The sequence below is a fragment of the Saccostrea cucullata genome, unplaced genomic scaffold, assembly GCF_032062105.1.
Source record: "Saccostrea cucullata isolate Sc308-1 unplaced genomic scaffold, CSIRO_AGI_Scuc_v1 ctg2401, whole genome shotgun sequence".
Classification (NCBI taxonomy): Eukaryota; Metazoa; Mollusca; class Bivalvia; order Ostreida; family Ostreidae; genus Saccostrea; species Saccostrea cuccullata.
Window position 1 is genome coordinate 60302 of NW_026938167.1, and position 24066 is coordinate 84367.

The following is a 24066-nucleotide window of genomic DNA, read 5'->3' on the forward strand; positions in this document are numbered from 1 at the left end:
ATATTCCTCCACGCTATCCTTTTTACTCATTTTTCAAAATATCGGGTGACCTTTGAGTATTAATTTTTTTTACTATCAAATTTTCCTTTAAAACAGTATGAACTATCCCCAAAATAATGTATTACAAATTTGCTATGTGTCTCAAAGTCAATTAAACATATTCAGAGATAATTTGTTGAAATTTTGCAAATATACATCGGTTGTTGTATGTCTTTGTAGCCAAGGACGGTAACCATTTTTGATGCCCATTATATCATTTTTTGCTTATTAAAATCCATCTGCTCATGTGTGTATAAAACAGGCATTGATTGCTGTAAATTAAACACATTTCAATTAATATATCTCTGGGATTCTTAACAAGTTTTACATCAGCTTTAATGAAGCGTTTAATTTCACTCTCGTTTACTGATTCTTGACTATTCATTTTAAATGCAGTGTCTCGAGTAGCCCTTGTTTTTCAACTTTTCACAATGGAATTATGTGATGAAAAGTGCTCACTTCATGTGTTATCAACTAATTAAAGATTCTATAATTAGAGAAAGTCAAACTTAAGGTCTTCAATCCCTAATAGGAAGGAATTCAATGAAATTGAAAACCTAAAAGATATGTAGGCATTCAATACTCAGTTTATTTAGACATAGTTCCCATTTATTACTATAAGTGTGTTATGTGGGATGTGTTCTTATTCATGACCTTGAATTTTGGTAAGAGTTATCTCCCTTTTTTTAATTAATAAAAAAAAATCAATTAAAAAAATTTAGCTGGTAAAATACTGCTTTCAATTTTCATTCTATTTTTAATATTTCAATGCATCTTTCCACCACAGGATTGATTGTTTTGATTGTAACAGATAGAAATGACGTAAGCTGTATATTTTGCCAGTTAATGTTCTGCGGTCTTATTCAAATTATTTGAATTTTTATTTTGAAAAAAAAGCTTTTTAGACTTCAATGCAATATTTGTTAATTAACTACTCATTAATAAATGAACATTTTGAAAATTTCTCGTGGGCAATCCTTTTCCACTATAAAATGCTTTAATATAATATCAGAGTATTGTGTACTTGACGGACATTTAAGGGTAGAGAATTAGGTCCCATTAGGGATTGAAATCCTTAATGGAATATGATTTTTATGTTGTGTGCCAAGAATCTAATGACATTATTTGTTGAACGTCCCTCGTATAACAAGGTCATTATAACGACCTTAAAATTTATAAAATGCCAATTTTAAACCAAAGTGTTGAAATCCTTGTAACATCTGTTGATCATTGAGAAGCATACCCTCTTGAAAAGTAATCGAACTCAGAACAAGCTTCTGCCCTGTGGGGATCCGGGTTAGAATTAATCCTCAGTACCCCCTTGCTTGTCGTAAAAGGCGACTAAATGAGGCGGTCCTTCGGATGAGACCGTATAAACCGAGGCCTCGTGTCACGACAGCTGCCGAGCAAAGGCCTAAATTTGCAGCCCTTCACCGGCAATGGAGACGTCTCCATATCAGTAAAATATTCTGGAGAGGGACGTTAAACAGTAAACAATCAGTAAATCAGAACAAGCTTTCGAATAGCCAATAATCTGTAATCAGAAACACCATAAGCTGTTGATTATTTAATAATGCTACATAAATGAAAAGAATCACGAAGGTAAAAGTGAAGTCTCCTCGTTTGTCATATAAAGCAGTTGATATTTGGTCTCTATCTTTTATCTAATCAGTAAAACATCTAAACATGAAACGAGTGTGGCAGACTATATATATATATATATATATATATATATATATATATATATATATATATATATATATATATATATATATATATATATATATATATATATATATATATATATATATATATATATATATATATATAAAAAAGCATAAGTTTCTATCGGAAATCCAAAAGTTTGTTGGAGAATTTCCTCTCCGTAAACTACATAAATGTTGTCCTAGAGAAAATCAAGCATCCTTTTAACATCAACTTCATCGTCCTCGTTTGAGCAATCAGATACGAAATTGATTTTGCTTATGAGAAATCACAAGATTGTAACATTTCTGAGTTCTGTTTTGATTGAAAAGCAGACGATATTACTGTGGTATCGTCTGCTGGAACCATAACATATTGTCCATGTAGTCACTCTAACTCTTATATCACTTCTGGAAACATAGGCGTCGGAGGCAAATTGAAAGCTGGGATAGAGCTAATTGAAAGGGGGCTTAACCAACAAAAAAGTAAACCCCAACCTCCAATGCCTACATTATGTAAAAATATAAGGTGATAACGAACAGTATTCAATCTCAAAGTCCATAAAACAATACAAAACAAGAGCTGAGCAAACAAGGACCTCCGAAACATCAGACGTTGGATCAGGTGCCATGGAGGAGTGAGCACCCCCTGCCGATCAGTCAGTCACACCCGCCGTGTGTTAATTGTCATGATCCTGAAATAACGGGAAAATCCGCCGTTCAGTGTATAAATAATAGACTAACAATTGGTATGAAAAACTTCAGTCAGCATTTGACTCAATGATAAATTGTATTTGCTGACAAGGTCATTTTATCGACAATAGAACTTACGAAATGATGACTTTAAATGAAACTGCTGATATTCTTGTTTCATCAACTTACTTGTCAATAATTTACCTCGCCTTAGAAACTGCTCATACGTAGAGCATGCTCTTGCGTATCGAATCAACTGAGATATATACACTCCGTATGCAGGTGATGAAGATATACTGCTGCATAAAAAAGGAAAGTTGACGATAGAAAAGTTAAAGTCATCATATATTTGCAAAAGGGGGGCTAAGCCCCCCCCCCCCCTTCTCCTCTTCCCCCGGTTCCGATGCCTATGGGTGAAAACACAAGAACGGACAGTTTTCTTTTTGCCTTAATTTTCATTTTCTTATACGAAATTTTTTTTTATACATTTCGAATGCACTTATTTCATTCTGACATAGTATTCGGGTCTTTCTTGTCAGATTAAGCCCATTCTCCGCAAAATCTTAAAAATTCAAAATAGAAGTAAAGTTCTGTCGTCAATTGAAAGATTGTTAATTCTGTATTAAACATCTTTTACTATGATTACTTTGAGGTCTTCATTTTTAACTGTTTTACAATTACCAGCAATGAATTGTCCAGCGGGACTGTAGTTGAAAGAAGTAGAAGAAGACGTCAAAGACAGTTTGCAGGGGGTAAACTTCATTCCTCTATCCGTAAAAGACACTGACGTAGAATCTAGTCATTGGATTTATTTGATGCCTTTAGTCTGTCATCAGACAGTATAGAATAATCAAAGTACTGAAAGTACTGATACGAGTTGATGGTTGTTCAAGCTTATAAATTGAACACTGCTTTACTGATAAGGAAATGAAATTGCCTTTTAAAAATTGCAGAAATTTAGACTTCCATTTGATTTCTGATGTCAATCTCATGAGATGATGCACTGTATTATTAAATCCCATAAAGAAATAATGTCATGTGAAATAATAAGGAAAACAATTCTTTTTACATTATATTTAAACATTTATTGTGTATTAGTGCCCTATTTTAACAAATGAAATGAAACGCTCTTTTATACCTACAGTGTATCATGGTACAACAATATCTGAATGCCCTTAATGTGGATACAGCAAAAGTAATATCTCTTTAAAACAAGAGGCCCATGGGCCACATCGCTCACCAGAGTAACTTGGGTGATGCAGTTCATTACCAGATTCCCTCTCTTTCTTTACCTATGATGCCCACTACCCCCTTCCCTTTTATGATTTTAAAACTTTAGAATCTACACAACCCAAGGATGCTTCCACATAAGTTTCAGCTTTCCAGGCTCAGTGGTTCTTGAGAAGAAGATTTTTAATTTTGTTCTATATATTTCTATGTTAAACTTGGATTCCCTATTGTGGCCCCGCCCTACCCCGGTGGTCATGATTTTATCAATTCAATATCTACACTACCCAAGAATGCTTCCACATAAGTTTCAGCTGTCCTGGCCCTGTGGTTCTTCAGAAGAAGATTTTTAAAGCTTTGTTCTATATATTTCTATGTAAAACTTGGATTCCCTATTGTGGCCCCGCCCTACCCCCGGGGGTCATGATTTTAACAATAAAATATCTACACTACCCAAGGACGCTTCCACATAAGTTTCAGCTTTCCTGGCCCAGAGGTTCTTGATAAGAAGATTTTTATTGACCCCACATATTTTTGTCTATTCTTGATTATCTCCCCTTGTAAGGGGACTTGGCCCTTCATGTTAACAATTTAAACTTCCCATCACCCAAGGATGCTTTTTGCCAAGTTTGGTTAAAATTGGTCCATTGATTCTTGAGAAGAAGTCGAAAATGTGAAAAGTTTACAAACGGACGGACGACGGACAAAATGTGATCAGAAAAGCTCACTTGAGCCTTCGGCTCAGGTGACCTAAAATACTTTTCATTATCAATTTGACAATTACTATTGTTATACTTATCATATAAGATTTTTTTAACATTGCAGTCTTCCAGTTTGAATGTGTAAAAGCACAATATACAGTAAAATACAAGAAAATGATTTTTTTTAGAAAAGAGAAAGTCGCCGTCACAATTTTGTTCATAATTTTCTCACAAGTGTAACGAGCATTAAGAATGCAAAATGTGTGTAATCTTAATATCACAATAAGCTGTAAGATTTTACCTTCATGACACACAAAAGACACAAGTTGGACAACTGCATTTTTTTCCAATGTAAATTGTAGTAGCTGAAATCGGTTTTGAAATTCAAACATGAAATTAATATGATATATATAAACATATGCCTCCAACATTTTCTTGAAAATAAAATTTCTGCTATCAAACTGCGGTTTAATGATATTGCTTCTAATTGATGTCACTACAAAGTACATACTTTGTACATCACCTGAGTATCTCGGCTTGGAAAAAAAGAAGATATCAGTTCCATTTTGAGAAGTTTAACTTTATAAATGGTCTCAAGCTCCCAGGGGGGAAGGGGCATCATTTGAACAAAAATTAAGTTGTAACAAGTTTACAACACAACAGACAACAAAGAAATCGGATCAAAAACTCATTTAAGCTTTTGACTCAGGTGAGCAAAAATGTGTTTCGCCATGCAATTTTAAAACAATTACAAATATAAAATTAGACCAGATAATGAACACAATAAATTGATATGAAATAAACTTTTTCCCAGAGGTGATTTTACAAGGAAAAGTTCTCAATATAAAGATACACATTCTTCATTTCACATTTGTGCCAGTTTTCAAGGGGAAGCTTGTCCTCCAAAATACAAAAGACTGACAGCACAATTTTCTAATATATATCAATGCTTGAAATTGTTCTCCTACAACAGTAAGTTTATCAAATCTCCCAGCCATCCTTTATGCTCTGCCATTTGTGGTGTATACCTCTAGAAAAATAAAATATTTTACATTATCATTAAAACGACATATAAATAACAAGTAAAATTGAAGATCTGAAGGGTATTTTATTTATTATGACATTTTAAAAGTACCTCTTTGCTTTCCTGGAGATGTCATCTGGCATTAGGGAACCCCCAACATGGTAGTGATGGAGTTAAATTTCTCCGGAATGAGAAATTAACCAATAAACCTCCAGAAGCAATGAAAAAGGTTTCGTAAACAAATCCTTCCAGGAACCATTATGCTCTGGCCCTTATGGTTTATTCATGTACTTCTAGAAAAATAACAAATTTTAAATTCTAAATTAAAACAACATATAAAATAAGATTTGAAGGGTATTTTATTTATTATGACATCTTAAATGTAAATCATTATCTTTCCAAAGCAATAAATTAAGATCACTTGAATTCTAATCCTCTGTAGGAATTCAAACCACTTCTTTATACAAAATGCTTACAAGTGCATTAGCAACATGTACACTGTCTACCTCTACTATCTTCTGAGAAATTGTTTGATGCTTTATGCATATCTGCTGCAATGCAAGTAATAGCTGAGACTTGCTTTGACAATTTTTCTTTGAACCTGATATTTTCCAGAAATTTTGTCTTTTCTTTTTTGAGCCCTTGACATCATCAACATAATGCATCTTTAAGATCATCAAAATCTCAATCTGATCTTTATTTTTTTTTTACATCTCAAATTGTTAATTCCATAGTTGTAAGACACAGGATGCCTTTGTACTCGCATGTCATCCAGAACATGTGTATTTTTTTTTTCACATACATTGTATTCCCATTTATGAATATTTTTTTTTATTTTATAATGAAAATAAATAAATAAGACACTTTCACCCTGTTATGTTACACTAAAAAAGTGGTCTATATTTTTCTGAAGCGATATGAATAAACGTAAATCAATTAAAATAACTTATTCCAGATTTATTATGAACAGGTGCATGTGGTGGATTTTGATCCGCTCCTGGCTAAAATAAAAATGGCGTCGTTCCAACAGATGCTTCGTTCTCGTCGTATTTTTCGTGTGATACAACAAATAGAAATATTATCTTGGATAATTTCGTTTCGTATCATTGCATGCAGAAAAATATTCATTCGATTTTCACTAAAACATGACCGATTCTCTCAAGAAAGTGGAAATCTAGTCGAAATTTCAATGGCATGTCCTGTCGCACGACTGCTGTTTTGTGTGTTTTCAAAGACTTGAAAATAATATTTCTAGTGAGGCAGTTGCCTCATTACTACAATGGAAGCTACTTTTGCGGAAAAAACACAAAGAAAAATTTATATAGAATCAGGCCCCTAAAGCCGCAAAAACAAGGTGGCGCTAATGTTTACTCGGTCAGTACCATACAAAGTCCTATCGATAAACTACTGGCTAAGTTTATATTTCAGAGCAACACATGCAACTATGCTTAAATGTACATGTAATTACATTTACGTACCTTCTAAAAATTTCCTAGTAAGCCTCCACAGTCCCGTCAATTTCTTTTGAAGTCACTGTTGTGCTGCCGATTTTGCGTGTTTTTGTTTACAAAGCAAAGTAGCATGGTGCCTATGAATATGAAAAAGTAGTTCGATCTCTATGTTAGGCCTATGTGTCATTTGTATAAATCCCAACGAACAGAAAAATTAACCAATGTTTTATGCAATTAGTTTGAAAATTTTAAAAATCGACAAGACATATATGCACATATAGGAATATGAGAAGTGACGAAATACACTTTCATTCTTCGGTGGTTTAAAATGCACTATTTTTTTGTCGGAACGACACAATAAGGCATGTCTGATGTCAATGAAAATGTTATTGTTTATACTTAAAATAAATTTCCTTTTAAAAAAAGAAACATTGACATGTCTTCAATATATATGTTCGCTTTTATTTATGTAGAGTTTCTCAAGATGTGATACAATTCATCGTAGAAGGAACTGAATAAACGAGGTGTGTTCTTTGGTCAAAATTAGGTCAACATTGTAAGCAGTAGCATTACTGAGTTGATGTCCATCAACTCGTAAAAATAAAATAATGTTACTGCATTTCCTTCTATAAGAAGACTCTGTTGTTCATTTTGGATGGATTTGAAACATCAATGCTTAATGCAGTAAGATCTGTAACCATGTTGTAGTGATGAATGTGTCCTAGACTGCTGAAAACAAGAAATTTTCCCTAAATGATTGTTTTTGTTGTTTTGCTTATTTTTATTAAATACGTCATATATGATTTCTGTATAGTGTATTGCTTATTCATAATGTAGAAAAAAGTAATTCCTTATCATAGAAGACACGTTGTTCATCTGTAAATGTAAAGAAAAAGTGAGTTGGCTCTAACGTCTTCTTTAATTAAAATATAAAACAGATTAAATATATAACTTAGTAATTGAAATTAAGAATTAGTTCGACGTCTTTTATAGGAGAAAATTTGAAGGTTCGTCAAAACCAGCCCATTTTCCCGGAAAATGAATGCTTTTGTTCCAGCTTACGCTTAGAATAGACATTTGTCTTTTTTTCTTGAATTTTAAATTAAAAATATACAATAAAAGCTTTTAGTTTTTCGATTAAGGAAAAAAGCAATTTAACTAAAGGTTTAACGATATAATTAATGATGCCACTATCACGTAGAAGTTGAATTTTATAATGTGTTTACGGTAACACAAAACACTATAAATTTTAGATCAAGAAAAATACACATGTATAAGACTGTGAAGAAATCCTCGGTAGATAGGTCTAATCTTATCCTTAAAAAAAATGTTGACTTATTTATCTTTCAAATATTTAGGTAAATAATAATTTGTAATTGCATTGAAAACAATGTAGATTATATTTTGTTGAAAAGTTTGATCTTTTAAAAAACAAGCAAGAGAAACAATAATATTCATTACTGAATTGACAATGTAAATTCTACATACCTATCAGTATCCTATCAATATAAAGAGCCACTTCTTGAATTCAAATGTTTTATTATAATAACTGAGACAAACAAAATATACTACATCTCCTTCTCTATTTCTCAAAAAAAATAAATAAACTTTAATATTCATAACTAATTTTAAAATATAGATTTAGAAAGCTTATAAAATCCTATCAAAAACAAAACAGTCAATTACTTTTATTATTCAGATATTAACTTGTAAATACAATATAAACTTTACCCTGCATATTTTTGAAATTAAAAGAAGTTTGACTTGAAAAAAACTCAATGACCGGGCAAAAGTGCCTGAGAAGGGATGTTTCTTTTATGAAATACACCTTTCAGACGTAAGGAATTTTGGTGCATTAAACTCGAATTATAAGCACATTTTTCCTTTCAAACAAAAATACATTGCAGGTTCCAGTATATGTTCAACCAAGTCTCTTTCTTTACTTCTCACTAAGATATTGACAGTAGTGAATAAAAAAACGTTAAGAGTATTGTACAAATATATATTCAAGAAGTAGTGTGAATCAGATATGGATACTCAAAAATTCCAACTTTTGGACAATTTGAAATCACAAGATTTTACCCAAGATTTTACCAAAATCAACAGCTGAAAAACTCAAGACCTTTCGACTTTATACACAACCATTCACCACTATAAATCAAAGTCCAGGCTTTGCTATATCATTGCCAGCTTGCTTTCTTAATAAAAATGGAACTCACAAATTTACTTACCTTGTCATTTGTCATTTGCAAAATTATTTTGTTAAAAAACATTCTTATTACACACACAAGTACTCTGAAGTTGAGATAACAAAGATGCCTGAGATTCATTATTGACAATATCTATGTGGTTCTTGCGGACCAGGTCTTCCAAAAATCTATTGGAATGGGTATCAATTGCGCCCCGTAATTAGCAGACCTATCATTGTATTCATATGAAGCAGAATTTGTGCAAAATCTTATGCGTGAAAAGAAGAAAACACTTGCTGTGGCCTTCATTTCGACGCATTTTTAATTAACAATGGTAAATTTCAAACTCTTATGTCAATACGATATATCTTGGTGAGTTTGAGATAAAAGATACTACAGAGTCTGACACATCAGTTTCATATTTGGATATTTTACTTGAAAAAGACGTTAATGGTAATCTAACGACAAATCTCTATGATAAACGTGACAAATTTATCTTTTCTATCGTCAGCTTCCCTTACTTATGCTGCAATATACCTTCATCACCTGCATACAGAGTTAATATATCTCAGCTGATTCGATACGTAAGAGGATGTTCTATGCATGAAGAATTTTACAAACGAGATGCATTTTTGACAAACAAGCATTAAAAAAAGAAGTCTCGTTTCAGCACATCATATCGTACATGTACGTTCTATGGTCAATATAATGATCTTGTCAGCAATTACAGTTTATCATTGTGTCAAATACTGACTGATATTTTTTTTTCAGATTGTTAGTCCATTATTAGTCCATTGCTAGTATATGCCGAATATTCTGCATATACTCTTATAAACATGATTTTTGATTTTTACAACACGTTTGCCACAATGTATCCTTTTTTACGTTCAATGTCCTCGAAGAGAAATCCCATTTTCAATATATTATAATAAATTTAATAATTTTATAAATCGGTTCGGTAAAAATGTATTTTAATTGTTACTTTAATCTTTAATACAATGCATGCCTTTCCGTTTCTTAGTATCTGCAATTTAATTTTCAAAATTCTCTTATTCAATATCTTAAAGCAATTTTCTTTCAATAATTACTATTTAGAATGTTTTATTTTCTTGAAAAAAAAACTTTTGGTTAATCCTTTCCTGCATTTTAGGTAGTACTTTGTTTGAAATATAGCCTATCCGATCCCTGAAAGAAGACAGTGGAATCAGACATTAGACTTACGAATGAGGCTTACCTCCAAAATAACAATTGATATATTACAAATTTGTGTGATGCTGTTTTTACAAGCAAATTTCTTTTCATTAAGGTGTTTCCACTCTCACTATTTTAATGGTTCAAAGTACAAAAACTGCATTTATTCTCATTTAATATACTCTAAATTTTTCAATTATTGCAAAAAATGTATAGGTCACCAGATTATTTAAGATGTCAAACATAAATAAACAAAAGTGTATGTCAACATAAAAAATCGCACATTTTTTGTAAACAGTATTATGAAAAATATGTAAAAACTGGTTAAAATGCATAACTTTGATGATGAATGTTCCTAAATACTTCCTACTTATAAGATATTTTTGAATTGTGAATATCAGGGAAAAATTTTTACATCAAAAGTACAATAAGCAAATGCCACAGTGAAGAAACTGTAGAAGGAGTTATTGCCCTTGTTAACATTTTTAAAGATTGAATAATTGATTTAAAAGATAAAATATGCACTTTTCATAAAATTTTAATTAACAATATTTATTATTACACTTATTGTAAAGCATTTTTCCTACAGATATTGTTCTATTACGCATAAATTTAAACTTATTACAGTTTTTGCAAAAACCTATGGCATCATAGGAGGGTGGAATTACCTTAATACCGGTAAATCTGAGTAAGATAGAAGAACATGCATGTCCAGGGAAATGAAAATTCACATGTAAGTATTAGACACTTTAAGTTTTTTTAAAAGAAAACATATCATTCAATTTAAAAAATATATACATATGTATATATCAGATTGATTGAAATGATTCACTGAATCAAAAATATGCAAAATTGAACCGGTGGTTTCAGATATTTTGAGTTTTAAAAAAATCAATGACAAAAAACACATAAATTCAGTAGATGACGTAGCAATATTTGACCTTTGATCTCTAATATGACCTTGAACTTCAATGTACATAAAGAACGGATACTCGTTAAGTTCTCTCTTCCTTTCATTTACTCTCTCCTTTATTTCCCTCGTCTGTTCCTTTCTGTCTTACTTTCGCAATCTCTAAAATCATTTTTATGCTATTTATATCTGTGTTGTTTGTACAATATGATTTGTGTGAAGGAATAATAATTATAAGAAAAAATAGCAAAAATTAAAAAAAAACAAAAAACAAAAAAAGCGTGTTATTTTGAAAAGGCATTTATAAAGCAACAAAGTCTTGGTAGATAGGAACAACATCATGTATAAAAAGATAATATCACAGCCAGAAAAAAAGAATGAAATATATTAAGATACGAATAGTAATCAGTCTATAAAGTACAGTAAAAGGCTCAATTCAAAGGCTGAAATCTCCATGTAATGAAACGTTTTTGAAAACGAAACTATAAAAGATTAGGACTTGAATAATTAAACTGTATTGTTTTTTGATTGAATGAAATATGATGATAATTATCTATAATATGTACTTAACTGTATTATTTTTCATTGAACATTTTAGTTCCCTTTTTTAATTCTTTAGGTATAGAGATATAAAATCGCTCATATATTTAAGATATTTGCATAAGCTCGTTTGAAAAGTGCATTTCATAGCCTAAATTCACTAAGGACTGAAACTTTTTTTTCAAAAGCAAAAATATACAAGAGGCCCACGGGCCTTATAGGTCACCTGAGTATTGCGCAACAAATTTCAAACAATTAAATTTGGTTCGTGATTTAAAACAGAGGCCATGAAATTCGCAATTTACAATTCTGAAAGAGGCACCATTGCTTATCATTATTATAGACTTAGCATGCTTACTCTATTTACTTAATACCCAGAGGTAGATCAGAGTAACATTAAGAGAAAATGCACTTACACTTTATAGCCAGTTGTGCACCTCATCCCAAAGGAACCACTGATCCTGGGACCACATATTTCAAAATTTGCAAATTTTATCATTAAATGGTTGATTAATACCAAAGAGCAGATTTCAAAGCATTGATTTATTTTCAGACTTTGTACAATCCCCCCCCACCCCGACCCAGGGAGGGGGCATAAATAATAACCATTTTGCTAGATGCAGCTTTCTTCATCATAATTATATACGAGGGCTGTTCGAAAATTATTGAGACATTGTGTATATTTTGCTTACTAATGATCTTCTTTCGATGGAAACTTGCACATACGTTTGACATACACTAAAAATTAATAAAAGCAAAAAATATTTTACAAATAATAAATATTTTCTGTACAATGGTATATAAATGCCTCATTAGTAGGGGTACCCGGAGCAGTCTCGAAATCAGATATTAAAAATTAGTAACACCAACGTTCTAACTCTTCGTGGATCCATAATAAGAGTGAAACTAATTCTGTTTATGTGTATAATTTTTCAGCTTTCATTCAAATTCATGTTGTGCAAATTTGTAAGAATTTTAATCAGGAATACGGAGATCATAAAAAAAATTAAGCGCGGTAGAGCAATCTGCTAAGAACGAAAAAATGGATTTTGACGTCTAGGGCGGAGCAGCGAACATTCCTAAAATTTTGTGTAGCACAATGTAGAGCTCTTTTCCAAACTCAATGACCTGCTAAAACAATAACAACGAGAAAAAAATTATGTGTTAGGGTTTGTTGTTTCATTGCTATACATTTTTTTTTATAATTAATTCAACCAGAGCAAAATCAAAAGTTCCGGACGACCGTCAGTTATTACGTACGGTATAAATATCGTTACGGTATTAAAGCCGCGTTGCATAAATCGGTACTGCATGACTTTGAGTCATCTTTTTCCACAAATGAAAATTTTACACTCGGGTAGCAACAGCATACATTTTTAACGAATAGTTTAAGAAAAGAGACTTTTTTGTTTTTTTTACTTTTATATGTAACTACAAAGAAGGAAAAGGATTAAACGCTTTCCGATCATTTTACATGCGAAACCATCTCCGGCTGACGTGACGTTAAATGACGTAGTGATGCTGCTCCGGGTCAACCGACATATGCAAGTTCATCATTTCACCGAAACTTTTCTTATTATCATAGGAATTAGAAATTTTGCGTAAGTGTTTTATTCGTTCTTTATAAAATTTTGATGAATTTTCATGAAATTATCTCCGTCCTTTATGGAGTAAATGTAATTGTCTCAATAATTTCCGAACAGCCCTCGTACATCGTACTTGGATCATTGGCATAAAACCCAGGAGCAAACGAAAGATTTTCAAAGAATTAATGTATTTTCACTTAGAATCAATAGAGCCCCGCCTTAACACCAAAACCCCTGACCCTGGGGCCATAAAATTTACATGTTTGGAAGAGGCACCCTTGATCAACATAACTATTTTCTTACATAGTTTATTTTAATACCCAGAAGCAGAGAAGAAGATTTTAAAAGAATTGATGCATTTTCAATATATTATCAATAGAGCCCCGCCCTAACACCAGAACCCCTGACCCTGGGGCCATAAAATTTACAATTTTAGAAGAGGCATTCTTGATCAACATAACTATTCACTTACATAGTTTATTTAATACCCAGAAGCAGAGAAGATTTTCAAAGAATTAATGCATTTTCACTATAAATGATCGATAGAGCCCCGTGCCCTAACACCAGAACCCCTAACCCTGGGGCTATAAAATTCATAATATTGGAAGAGACACTCTTGCTCATCATAACTATGTGCTTGGTTAGTTTATTTAATACCCAGGAGCAGAGAAGAAGATTTTCAAAGAAATCATGCATTTTCACTATATAATTTATATAGCCCCGCCCTAGCACTAGAAACGCCTGACCCTGGGGCCATGAATTTCACAATTTTGGTAGAGGACTCAATGCTCATTACATTCATGCCAACAGTTTGCTGCTTGATGTCCAGGAGTAAAGAAGAAGATTTTTAAAGATTGCAATAATTTAAATGGTTTTGGCCCCACCCCTCAAGCCCCAGTGGGGAGGGGGGGGGCAGGGATCATAAAATTCACAATTTTTGTTCCCTTTTACCCATAGATGCTGTATACCAAATTTGGTTGAAATTGGTTACGTGGTTTCAGAGAAGAAGTTGAAAATATTCAAATCTTAACACACGACGCACGATATACGACGCACAACACACGAGGACGAACGAAAACGGATAGCAATGGGTCACCTGAGTTACTCAGGTGACCTAAAAAGATCAGAAATTGAATAATTGTACTGTGTTGTTTTTTTGTGATTGAATGAAATATGAAGATAATGATTTGACATTAGTACCTAATAGTATTCTTTTTTTTAAACATTTGAGATACAAGATTACTCATACATGTAACATATTTGCAGAAGAATTGTAAATATAATGATTTTAATTTCGACAGCAATTCTCGTTCAGATGCAGTATTGAAATGATATAAACGTTATTATGAACCTGGTTCAAAATGTTACAGTGTCGTTTTCTCAGTTTTTTTATTCGGAATGCTTCCATTGTGACTTTCGCCTTTCTTCTCTTTTGATTCCTTTTTGCACATGTTGCAGCAATAACTGATTCCGCGAGGAGCAACCCCAAGGATTCCAAAAACTAGCAAAATCATACATATTACCTGAAAAATTACAAAAAACTAAAAGTAACACAATTGTAACCCGTATGCTTTTTTCTCTCTGTGTAACAATTTTATACGGAAGCCCGATAGTGCAAACCAAAAATAAATAAAGAAAAACGAAATTAATAAATAAAGAGAAACGAAATTATCAAATAAAGAAAAACGAAATTAATATATAAAGAAAAACGAAATTATTAAATAAAGAGAAACGAAATTATTAAATAAAGGAAAACGAAATTAATATATAAAAAAAACGAAATTAATATATAAAGAAAAACGAAATTAATATATAAAGGAAAACGAAATTATTAAATAAATCATTTTGTTTTTCTTTATTCAATAATTTCGTTTTTCTTTATTTAATAATTCCGTTTTCTACTTTGAATAATTTCGTTTTTCTTCATATATTAATTTCGTTTTTCAAGTAGAAAACTGAAACTAAAATACGGAATTTAGAGATGTGCATGGTAAGGGCCTGAACTCATAAATCATTAGCGCACGCGTCTGTTAGACTTGATTTTGTTTCGACAATGTTTGCCTTTGCACTCACTGACTCCCAAATCGAATACATAACTATCACAATAATTGAATGAAGGAGTATTTAACCTTTGGTATCTAATAGTAATATGCTTAGATTTATGTTTTTATCTTACATTAACACGATGAATGTGAACTTTAACCAGTCTCATAATTTGGCCAGTGATTAATTCGATGAGATGTTGACGTTAACAATTGGTTAACATAAGCTTTCTTAAACCCTCTGCTCGAAAGGTCTAATGATCAGCAAATAATGAATCTGGACACGCAAATAATGACTTTGGACATGAAACATTACAGAGATTATCCTAATAAATTGCACAGATATTTAAGATAAACATGAAGGTTAAGATTCAGTTGTTTACAACATGTACTGTTGAATTTTTAACATTTGGGAAATTAAATCCCCATGGCCATGGCTTTACAGTACATGCATTAGAAAATACCATAAAATAATACGTTACTGATCGGACTTTGTGGGTTTGTTTGACATTATAAAAAAAAATGTTTAAAGAGAACAAGTGCAAAACTTAAAACAAGTCAGAGTGGTTACAATAAATAGACTTTAATGATTGCTTACAATATTAGAAATAAAGCAAAACACTTCTGACTTCTTGGTCTTAATGAATGTCAAACCCTCAATATGTACTATTTGTGTCAGTGGTACTACATGACCACCTGTACCTGATTCACATATTCTAAATGAAAAACTCTCAATCTGTATTTATAAATCAGTTATATTTGTGAACAAACAATGCACACACTTGCACAAAACAAGTCCCACAAAATAATCAAATCATTTTTCTCTTTATAGTTTCAACAACCTATGATTTATAGTATACAGATAGGGCGCTAGGTTAAGTTCGAGGGAATTCAGTAATACGATACTCAAGGTCTTGACCTTCTCGCGATTCATGAGCTTTATTGGAATGTCATTAATTCTATGCAAACAGAAACAGCCATCCTCGCTACGTCAAGGCTTACAGACTCCATCAATGATGTGGGGATATGACACAACGGGACATAAACAAAATTGAATAGTTTATGAATTGTTTACGGAAATGGGAATTTTCGGCCGTGTGTACATATTTTTTCTACGTATGATAATTTGACATTTATATCTTCTTTAATTTTTTTCATTTCCACTACACATTTGTAATGTCGATATAAGGCGTAAAAAGTTACGAGGCGATGCTTTATATAAGTAGCATGTGCGCTTTATGGAATGATTCATGGGTTCAGGTTGCACAACAGTATTACATTCTGCTTACCAAAAATGCGCAAGTTTGAGTAAGTTTAATTAATTCAAAACAAACTTCTCAAAAGTTTCCTTTTCAGGTCTTGTAAAACCATTCTTTATAAAGATTTTAGTACCAAAATATACATAGCCACCCAGCAAGACACGCAAGTTTGTTTCGGTCGAAGTCGAGCAGGTGTTTTAAAATCTAGTCCAGGGCCTAATCACTCCCCACTCTTGACAGTATATAAAAAAATCAGCACGCCCTTAATTTTAATAAATCTGGTCAATACAGGAAGTTAACATGCTGTTTTTCATCTCATAAAAAAAATCAGCTCCAGTCTCGTATAAAAATGTCGAATCGGAAGGGAAGATTTCGGGATTATTTTGCATCAGCCATGATTTACTGTTACGACACCTGCAGGCCCTTACCATGCACATATATAAATTCCGTATTTTAGTTTCAGTTTTCTACTTGAAAAACGAAATTAATATATAAAGAGAAACGGAATTAATATATAAACAAAAACGAAATTATTAAATAAAGAAAAACGAAATTATTAAATAAAGAAAAACGAAATTATTAATAAAGAGAAACGAAATTAATATATAAAGAAAAACGAAATTAATATATAAAGAAAAACGAAATTATTAAATAAAGAAAATCGAAATTATTTATTTAATAACTTCGTTTTTCTTCATTTAATAATTTCGTTTTCTTTTATATATTAATTTCGTTTTTCTTTTTTTTAATAATTTCGTTTTTCTTTTTTTAATAATTTCGTTTCCGTTTATTTAATAATTTCGTTTTCTTTATATATTAATTTTGTTTCTCTTTATATATTAATTTCGTTTTTCTTTATTTATTTTTGGTTTGCACTATTGGGCTTCCGTAATTTTATTCTTTTGACAATAATTCAAGTAACCACTTTTGATGTTTAAGTGAAAAGTCCCTATTTTTCTCAAAGTTACCATGACCTATTCCAGCCTTCTTAATTAAATATTCTGGGCTTCAAAATACAATGTAATTGCTTTTCTTCTTTCTTTTAAATATTTTAGAATTTTGTAAGAAGAGAATAATATATTGACCTAGCAAATCAGGAAAGTAGCGCTATTTGTAAAATTGCTTAAATTAAAGAGTTTATTTATTCATTTATTTATTGGCAATGAATAAGCTGTTCTTCAATAAAAAAAAAAATTGTGAACGTGATTTAAAACATTTTTTTAAAGAAGAATTTTTATAACTATAAAGAACACGTTGACTGGGAGAATGGAGATGACAAACAAGACTTCAGCTTTGTTAAGGTTTTTTCACCCTCACAATTTTAATGGTGCGAAGTAGTACAAAAACAGCATTTGATTTTCATTGAAATAGTTTAATTTTACTAATTATTGCAAAACATGTATAGTTCGCCATATATTTAGGATAGGAGATATAAATACATGAAATAAACAGAGAATTGTACATTTTTTGTAAACATTATGATAATAAATATGTAAAAACTGGTTCAATTACATAATTCCGATGCTGAAAGTTCCAAAGTACTTGCTACTTTTAATGTCCTTTTGAATTATGAATAGGAAACTATTTACATAAGAATTACAATAAAGAAAATGCCTGAATGAAGATACCTGAGAAGAAGTTATAACCCTTGTCAACATTTTTTAAAGATTGAACAATTGATGAAAAAAGAAAATAAGCATTCTAAAATTCTTTTTCTTAACAATATCTATCATTACATCTATTGAAAAGCATTCTTATAAAAAATTTTTGTTCTACTTGGATTGAATTTCAATTAATAACAGTTTTGCAAAAACCTATGACATCATCGGAGGATGGAAATACCTTAAGTATTGTTGTAAGTGAAATTTGTTTATCATCCTTAAGGATAATGCAGCCAATATGATTGATTCAGAACATGTTACGTTCATGGGGAGAATTTGTGATGCTTCCCTAATCAGTAGGATGACATCTGTGATGTCTCCTTCAGATGATAACAAATAGTGAAAGCAAGCGTGCAGGATGGCAACTTTGATGATTCCCTTTAGATGTCAATAAAGTGTCGAAAATAAGATACAAAATTAACTCTAATATATTAATCATCATTTTTGCGTGTTCGAAATGTACAGGTGTTCTATTGGTTTTGAAAATTATCTGAAAAAAAAACCCATCTGATCTTACATTACAATTTTGTAAATTTTGTTGTTTCAGTCATAACTGCAAATTGAAGCTATTGAATTTTATAGCATTGATAGATCTGAGAGACATTAAAACCTCTATAACAACTATAGACTTAATGATGAGTCTCATTATTTGTTTAAATATCCTTTTTTAAAGAATGAAAGACAGAAATTTATACCAAAACAATATTTATTTGAACTCAAACACAATATCTTTTTTTTTTTATAATTTGATGAACACTTATGTAAATAGTTTAGTATGATGAGCATTTTTTAAAGTTGTTCTGAAATTATTTTAAACCTTAACTTCCCACAAAATAAATATTAAATGATTTTTAACAACTGTCAGTACCTTTTATATCTTAGATCTTTTTGTAGTTCATTATGGTGAATGTTCCCTTGTTGATTTTTTTTCAATTGGTAAAATTTTAATGTACTAATATCCCCCATGTTGGAGTCTGAAGTGAAAGGTGTCCGTTTACAAATTTTGAAAGAATAAAATCAAACCAAAGGGTTATAGATCGCCAGAGGTTTACCTGATATTTCATACTCTTTAAATTTGGATTCTTCAGGATAATAAAATCATGGACATTTAAGCAGGGAGAAATCACGAATGATCAGGTCCGAGTAGGGTTGTCACCTCTAGGCCAAGCGCCCTCGGATAAAAACCCTACTCATACCTGTTTGTAATGTCTCTCTTCTAAACAGTCCATATTGTACTTGTATCTTAAATTTATTTTCATTATCAAATCAATAATTCTAGTATCAACTTTTTAGTTTAGTTTAGAATGTAGACCTACCATCGCAATTAGTATTTTCATTCCCTCACAAAGAACCTGCTCGATTTTTATTTTGTGCTTGTCTCTTTCTTCCATTAATATATCTATCAGTGCCTTATAGCACCCCTAAATGAGAAGGAAAAAAATAAAAACATGTTGATTAATTTAAAATAAATCATAATTTATCATTTATTATTCAAGATGTTTTATTTTGATTTTTATCTATAGAAAACTATACTAAAATATTTATTAGAAGAAACATTTAATAACCTGTAACATAATCATGTCTAGTTATAGATAAATATTTCTTAAACGCCCTATAAAATATTTCAAACGTTTAAAATGTTGCTTCACCTTTACATGAGTTTAATGCTAGAGTGATATTTCAATATCTCGTGTACATACTGGAGCATACATCAGACATTTTACCTTATTATTATATGTTTGGGGTGTGACTGTAGCATGACATTCATTAGAAGCTGACTGGTAGTCTTCCATAGTGACTCCAAGACAGCATGTTTTAGGAATCTGAGAATTTGTTTGCTGACATGATCCACTCGTTGTACACCATGGAGTGATGTCAAAATCGTTTGTCGTACCGTGAATGCTACTTACTCCGCAACATTTATACTAAAACATATTGAAACAGACTTTCTACATGCGAAAAAAAAACTTTTATCTCAATATCTTGTCTGCCGAGGACATGTTTTTCTAATGTCAAGGGGGTAGGCATATACTTGAGTTATTCAGAAACACTCTGTCTGCAAAGCGGAGCATCCCAGCGGGGCATATCTATATATCAAAACTGCATTTGACATCAAACCGATGCCATTTATGTCCCTTTTGTTTCGCAAAGCATTAACCCTATGTTTTAGACAGTTCACAAAATTATTTATTAAATAAACTGTCATATATAATTTTTGTAATTTTCCTCAGGACAAAGAAAAATAAAAAATTCTTAGGAACAAAGAAAAAAGAAAACTAAAAAAACTAGCACTATTACTTAACTACCAAACACTTTATATTTCTTTAAATATACTTGCCTCTATGAAAAGGATATTCCACTGGTTTGAGGTTTCATTCGGACTTGTGAGGTTAACACTTAAGAAATTGGTCGTAAGAGAAGATTTCATATCAGCTTGTAAAGTTGTCCAATTCTAATATAAATAGAACAATATATATAAAAATCAAAAAAGAACTTAAACAGATTTGGATTCATAAAATGAAATGTAACAAACAAGAATGACTGCACTTAAGCTATGAGAGTTGGATCCCAATGATTTGCGCAAAATAAAATTCCAAAATTCATTAAATTCATGTTTTATAGGTGTTAAACAATATCGTAAGAGCAGGATTTGGTTTATTAAATTACATGAAAGTATTAAATAATGCCGAGCGACACTGGCTTTTGAAACAGGGGTCTAACAGTTTTGTCTCATTTCTATTGTTATTCATATGCATACCAGTTTTCAACGACATTGTTTACATCGAGCCGCAACTTGACCATTTTTCTCATTTGCACAGGATGTGCATTTTAACTAAAACTTATACATATCCGAAGGACAATGTTGGTCAAGTTGCGGCTCATATCTAATTTTTAAAAAAATGTACCCAAACTTCGCTCGAGATAGCTACTAAATTAGCAGGTTGCGAGTTTCAGCCCATGTGACCCCTTTGATATTATAATCACTTTTCTCACGTGACATTCAAGTGTTCGACACGCTTTCATTGTGTAGGTCGTTGGAAAATTCTTTTCATATCTACATGTACTTCCATCTTCAAAATATTGAAGATCCTTGCGTACATTTTATTAGCGTTTTAAAGTTTACGTTGATTTCTTTCACTATAGTGTTTTTGTTCGGGGTATTTTAAAGGAAAAGGGTATTATTTTGCTGATTACATGCTGTACATATAGCAGTGGCGGATCCAGAAATTTGAAAACGGGAGCCCGACCAGTTTTAGGTCAGGGTAGAAGCCCACAGTCATCATTAAAAAAAAAGCTAATTTTTTATTTTATTTTCCCGTTACTTATAAGTCCACAATTATTATTCAATACGATTAAGATAAAGTGAAAATGTCATTTTTTTTTTTTAATACAATGTAGGTACGAACACTTAATAATTTTAAGATTTACTTAATTCGCTGCTTGACAGCAAATAATACATGAGCAGTGAAATTTTAAGCATTCCAATTTTATAAGAACGTTAGATAGAGAAAAATATGCAGTGCTTGATAATGTAGAAGCCGAAATTCTTTTTTTTTAATGCATTGCCCTTTGTACTCTGAATACCGATCAAAACTTTTTTTGAAAATTAACTCTGCCAATAATCAAATGGCAAGGTCATATATGGATTTACTGTGTGTACTTATTTCAGATTATCCTATAGACATGTTGCAAATTATTTTTCATTAATGCGAAGACAGCCTATTATGTTCAGAAAATAAAATGTATTTCAGTGTCATTTTCATCTACCAATAATACTCAAAACAGGCACTACCAGCATAAGCGTACAAAATGCATACATATATTTATCACAATTGTGTTTATTTTTATGAACTTTTTGTTTTTTCTCTTAATATTCTGCTCTTTACTAACTTTCTCTACTTACTTACGTGGATACAAATTAATGAAATTATATGCATGGTTATAAATCATTATTTTTTTGTACAAAATGAACACAAAACCCTCTTCTCGGTCTTTTTTTTTTATATATATATAATATAAATCAAATACGGAAAACCATGCGCTTATGATCCATTACCATGCGATTTAAATGTCTCCGCCCCTTTGCTGCGACCTTAAAATCGAAAGCGGTCTAGTTCAATTTTCCGGAATTTATTGGTTAAACATGTTCTTTTCAAAAGCGTTTTATGTAATTATTGAAATATGTATGACGAAAAATTATAGAAATAAATGTCAAAAGCATATGCTTGCACATTAATCATAGATTAATTCAGCGATATATTGTTATGTTAAGCTTCAAATGGGTAGCCGAAAAGGTTCCAAATAACGTCCTTAAGTGCAGTCATTCTTTTAAAACATGTTTTAAAAATGACCATATCTTTATAACTCAAAACAATAAAATATATATTTATAAGGTAAATACTAATCCTGAAGAATAACATACCATGTCTTTAATCTTGTCTTGAAGATCGTGTAAATTGTTATAGTCATCATACATAAGCACAGTCAGAGGTACTGTTGCACCAATGAGCAAACTCTACCAAAAAATTATACAATCAAAAACAATTTTCAGGTAGATATGTTTAAAGAATTTTCCTTTTTATTTGTCTGAAAGAAACACCAAGTATTTATTTTAAAGTACATACGCTTACAATCCCAATCTCCAGTCGATGATTTTTTGATGAACATATCATGAGAAACCACGTGGTACCAACGAAAAAAATAACGAAACTTAGAAAAATGATTCCTTTAATCATTAGTTTATGGGACAAATCCATGACTTTGTCGTAAGGACAGTCTCCTGGCAGATTCACCTTCAATTTCAGTAGCCAACTATAGATATTGCACTGTTTTTCATGATCATTCCTCAATTCAAAACTTTTGCAGATTAGTGGAGTAGTCACAATCTGAAAAAAAATTAGCAAGAGAGGATTTTTTTTTTAAATAAAACTGAATATAATACAGTGCAATGAATTCTCCTATTAAATTTATAATTTATTTATGAATTACTGACCGATAAAATAAGACCAGTCATCAAGACCAGAGGAAATGTTTTCAGCAGTGCTTGATGTGCCATCAGAGAATCGGTAACTTTCCTCTTTGAGCGGTTTATACTAAGAATAAGAAAAATAAAAGCTCATTTCCTAAAATCTGGAAATAATTTGATTTTATATTTTTTTTATTTTCATAAAAAACCTATGTTTTACAAATGAAGAAAAAATTTTAAAAATTGGAATTGTTAAATTTGTTCATTTCTGCTCTTTTGAAATGTGTTTTTCTTTCTCATTTGTTTCACGTGGTAGGCTCCTGATATTTAAAGTCTTAAAAAAAATTTTGTGAAGTATATGTTAGTTTCTACAATCAATTAAAAATCATCTCTAAAAATGGGAATCAACATGCTTCTTTTGGCGCTAAAGTACATTTAATATGACCTTTTTGCACTGCAGTTTGTGTCTTAATCAAAATTTACATCTTCAAAGTTTTCCCTTCGATAATTTTATCCAAATAAGGCATGGCACAAAATAAACCACACTCTGTATAAGTCTATTTAAAAAAAAACACTATAAAGTTGTGACTACGAAAGAGTTTCAAATTGCTTTGTATATTCAATTATTTGACCATTCTGCACTCATAAAATATTATTTTTCTGGCATTGAACATTTAATAAGCTAGAAAATTAGTTTAGGGCTTTATACGTTTGCTGAATTTCAGCAGATAAGTAAAAGTTATCTTAAGTATTTGGAAAAGAACGTCAAAAGTGGAGGCATATGATGTAAATTTTTAGATATTACTAAACGAAAGTGTAAATCTTATGCTAAAATTGGCTGAATTTTTTCCTGTACTTTCAATATTTGCAATGTTTGTAATAAT

General features: G+C 31.1%; 1 protein-coding gene and 2 long non-coding RNA genes across 3 annotated transcripts; all 3 read right to left on the reverse strand.

Annotated features, from left to right (window-relative positions):
• Nucleotides 1-5273: 5273 nt before the first annotated feature.
• Nucleotides 5274-6961, reverse strand: LOC134249549 (uncharacterized). The gene is made up of 3 exons (XR_009988308.1): nt 6866-6961; nt 5499-5680; nt 5274-5393 (listed from the first exon to the last, which is right to left on the reverse strand). It is a non-coding gene; the product is annotated as an uncharacterized LOC134249549 (long non-coding RNA).
• Nucleotides 6962-14404: 7443 nt separating this feature from the next.
• On the reverse strand, nt 14405-20137 carry LOC134249543 (uncharacterized). Its single transcript, XM_062731879.1, has 3 exons — nt 19941-20137; nt 19533-19637; nt 14405-14777 (listed from the first exon to the last, which is right to left on the reverse strand). The coding sequence occupies exons 1-3, from the start codon at nt 20007-20009 to the stop codon at nt 14619-14621; spliced, it is 333 nt and encodes a 110-aa protein (XP_062587863.1). The 5' UTR covers nt 20010-20137; the 3' UTR covers nt 14405-14618.
• Nucleotides 20138-22707: 2570 nt separating this feature from the next.
• On the reverse strand, nt 22708-23293 carry LOC134249545 (uncharacterized). The gene is made up of 3 exons (XR_009988306.1): nt 23210-23293; nt 22842-23102; nt 22708-22732 (listed from the first exon to the last, which is right to left on the reverse strand). It is a non-coding gene; the product is annotated as an uncharacterized LOC134249545 (long non-coding RNA).
• Between the last annotated feature and the right edge of the window lie 773 nt (nt 23294-24066).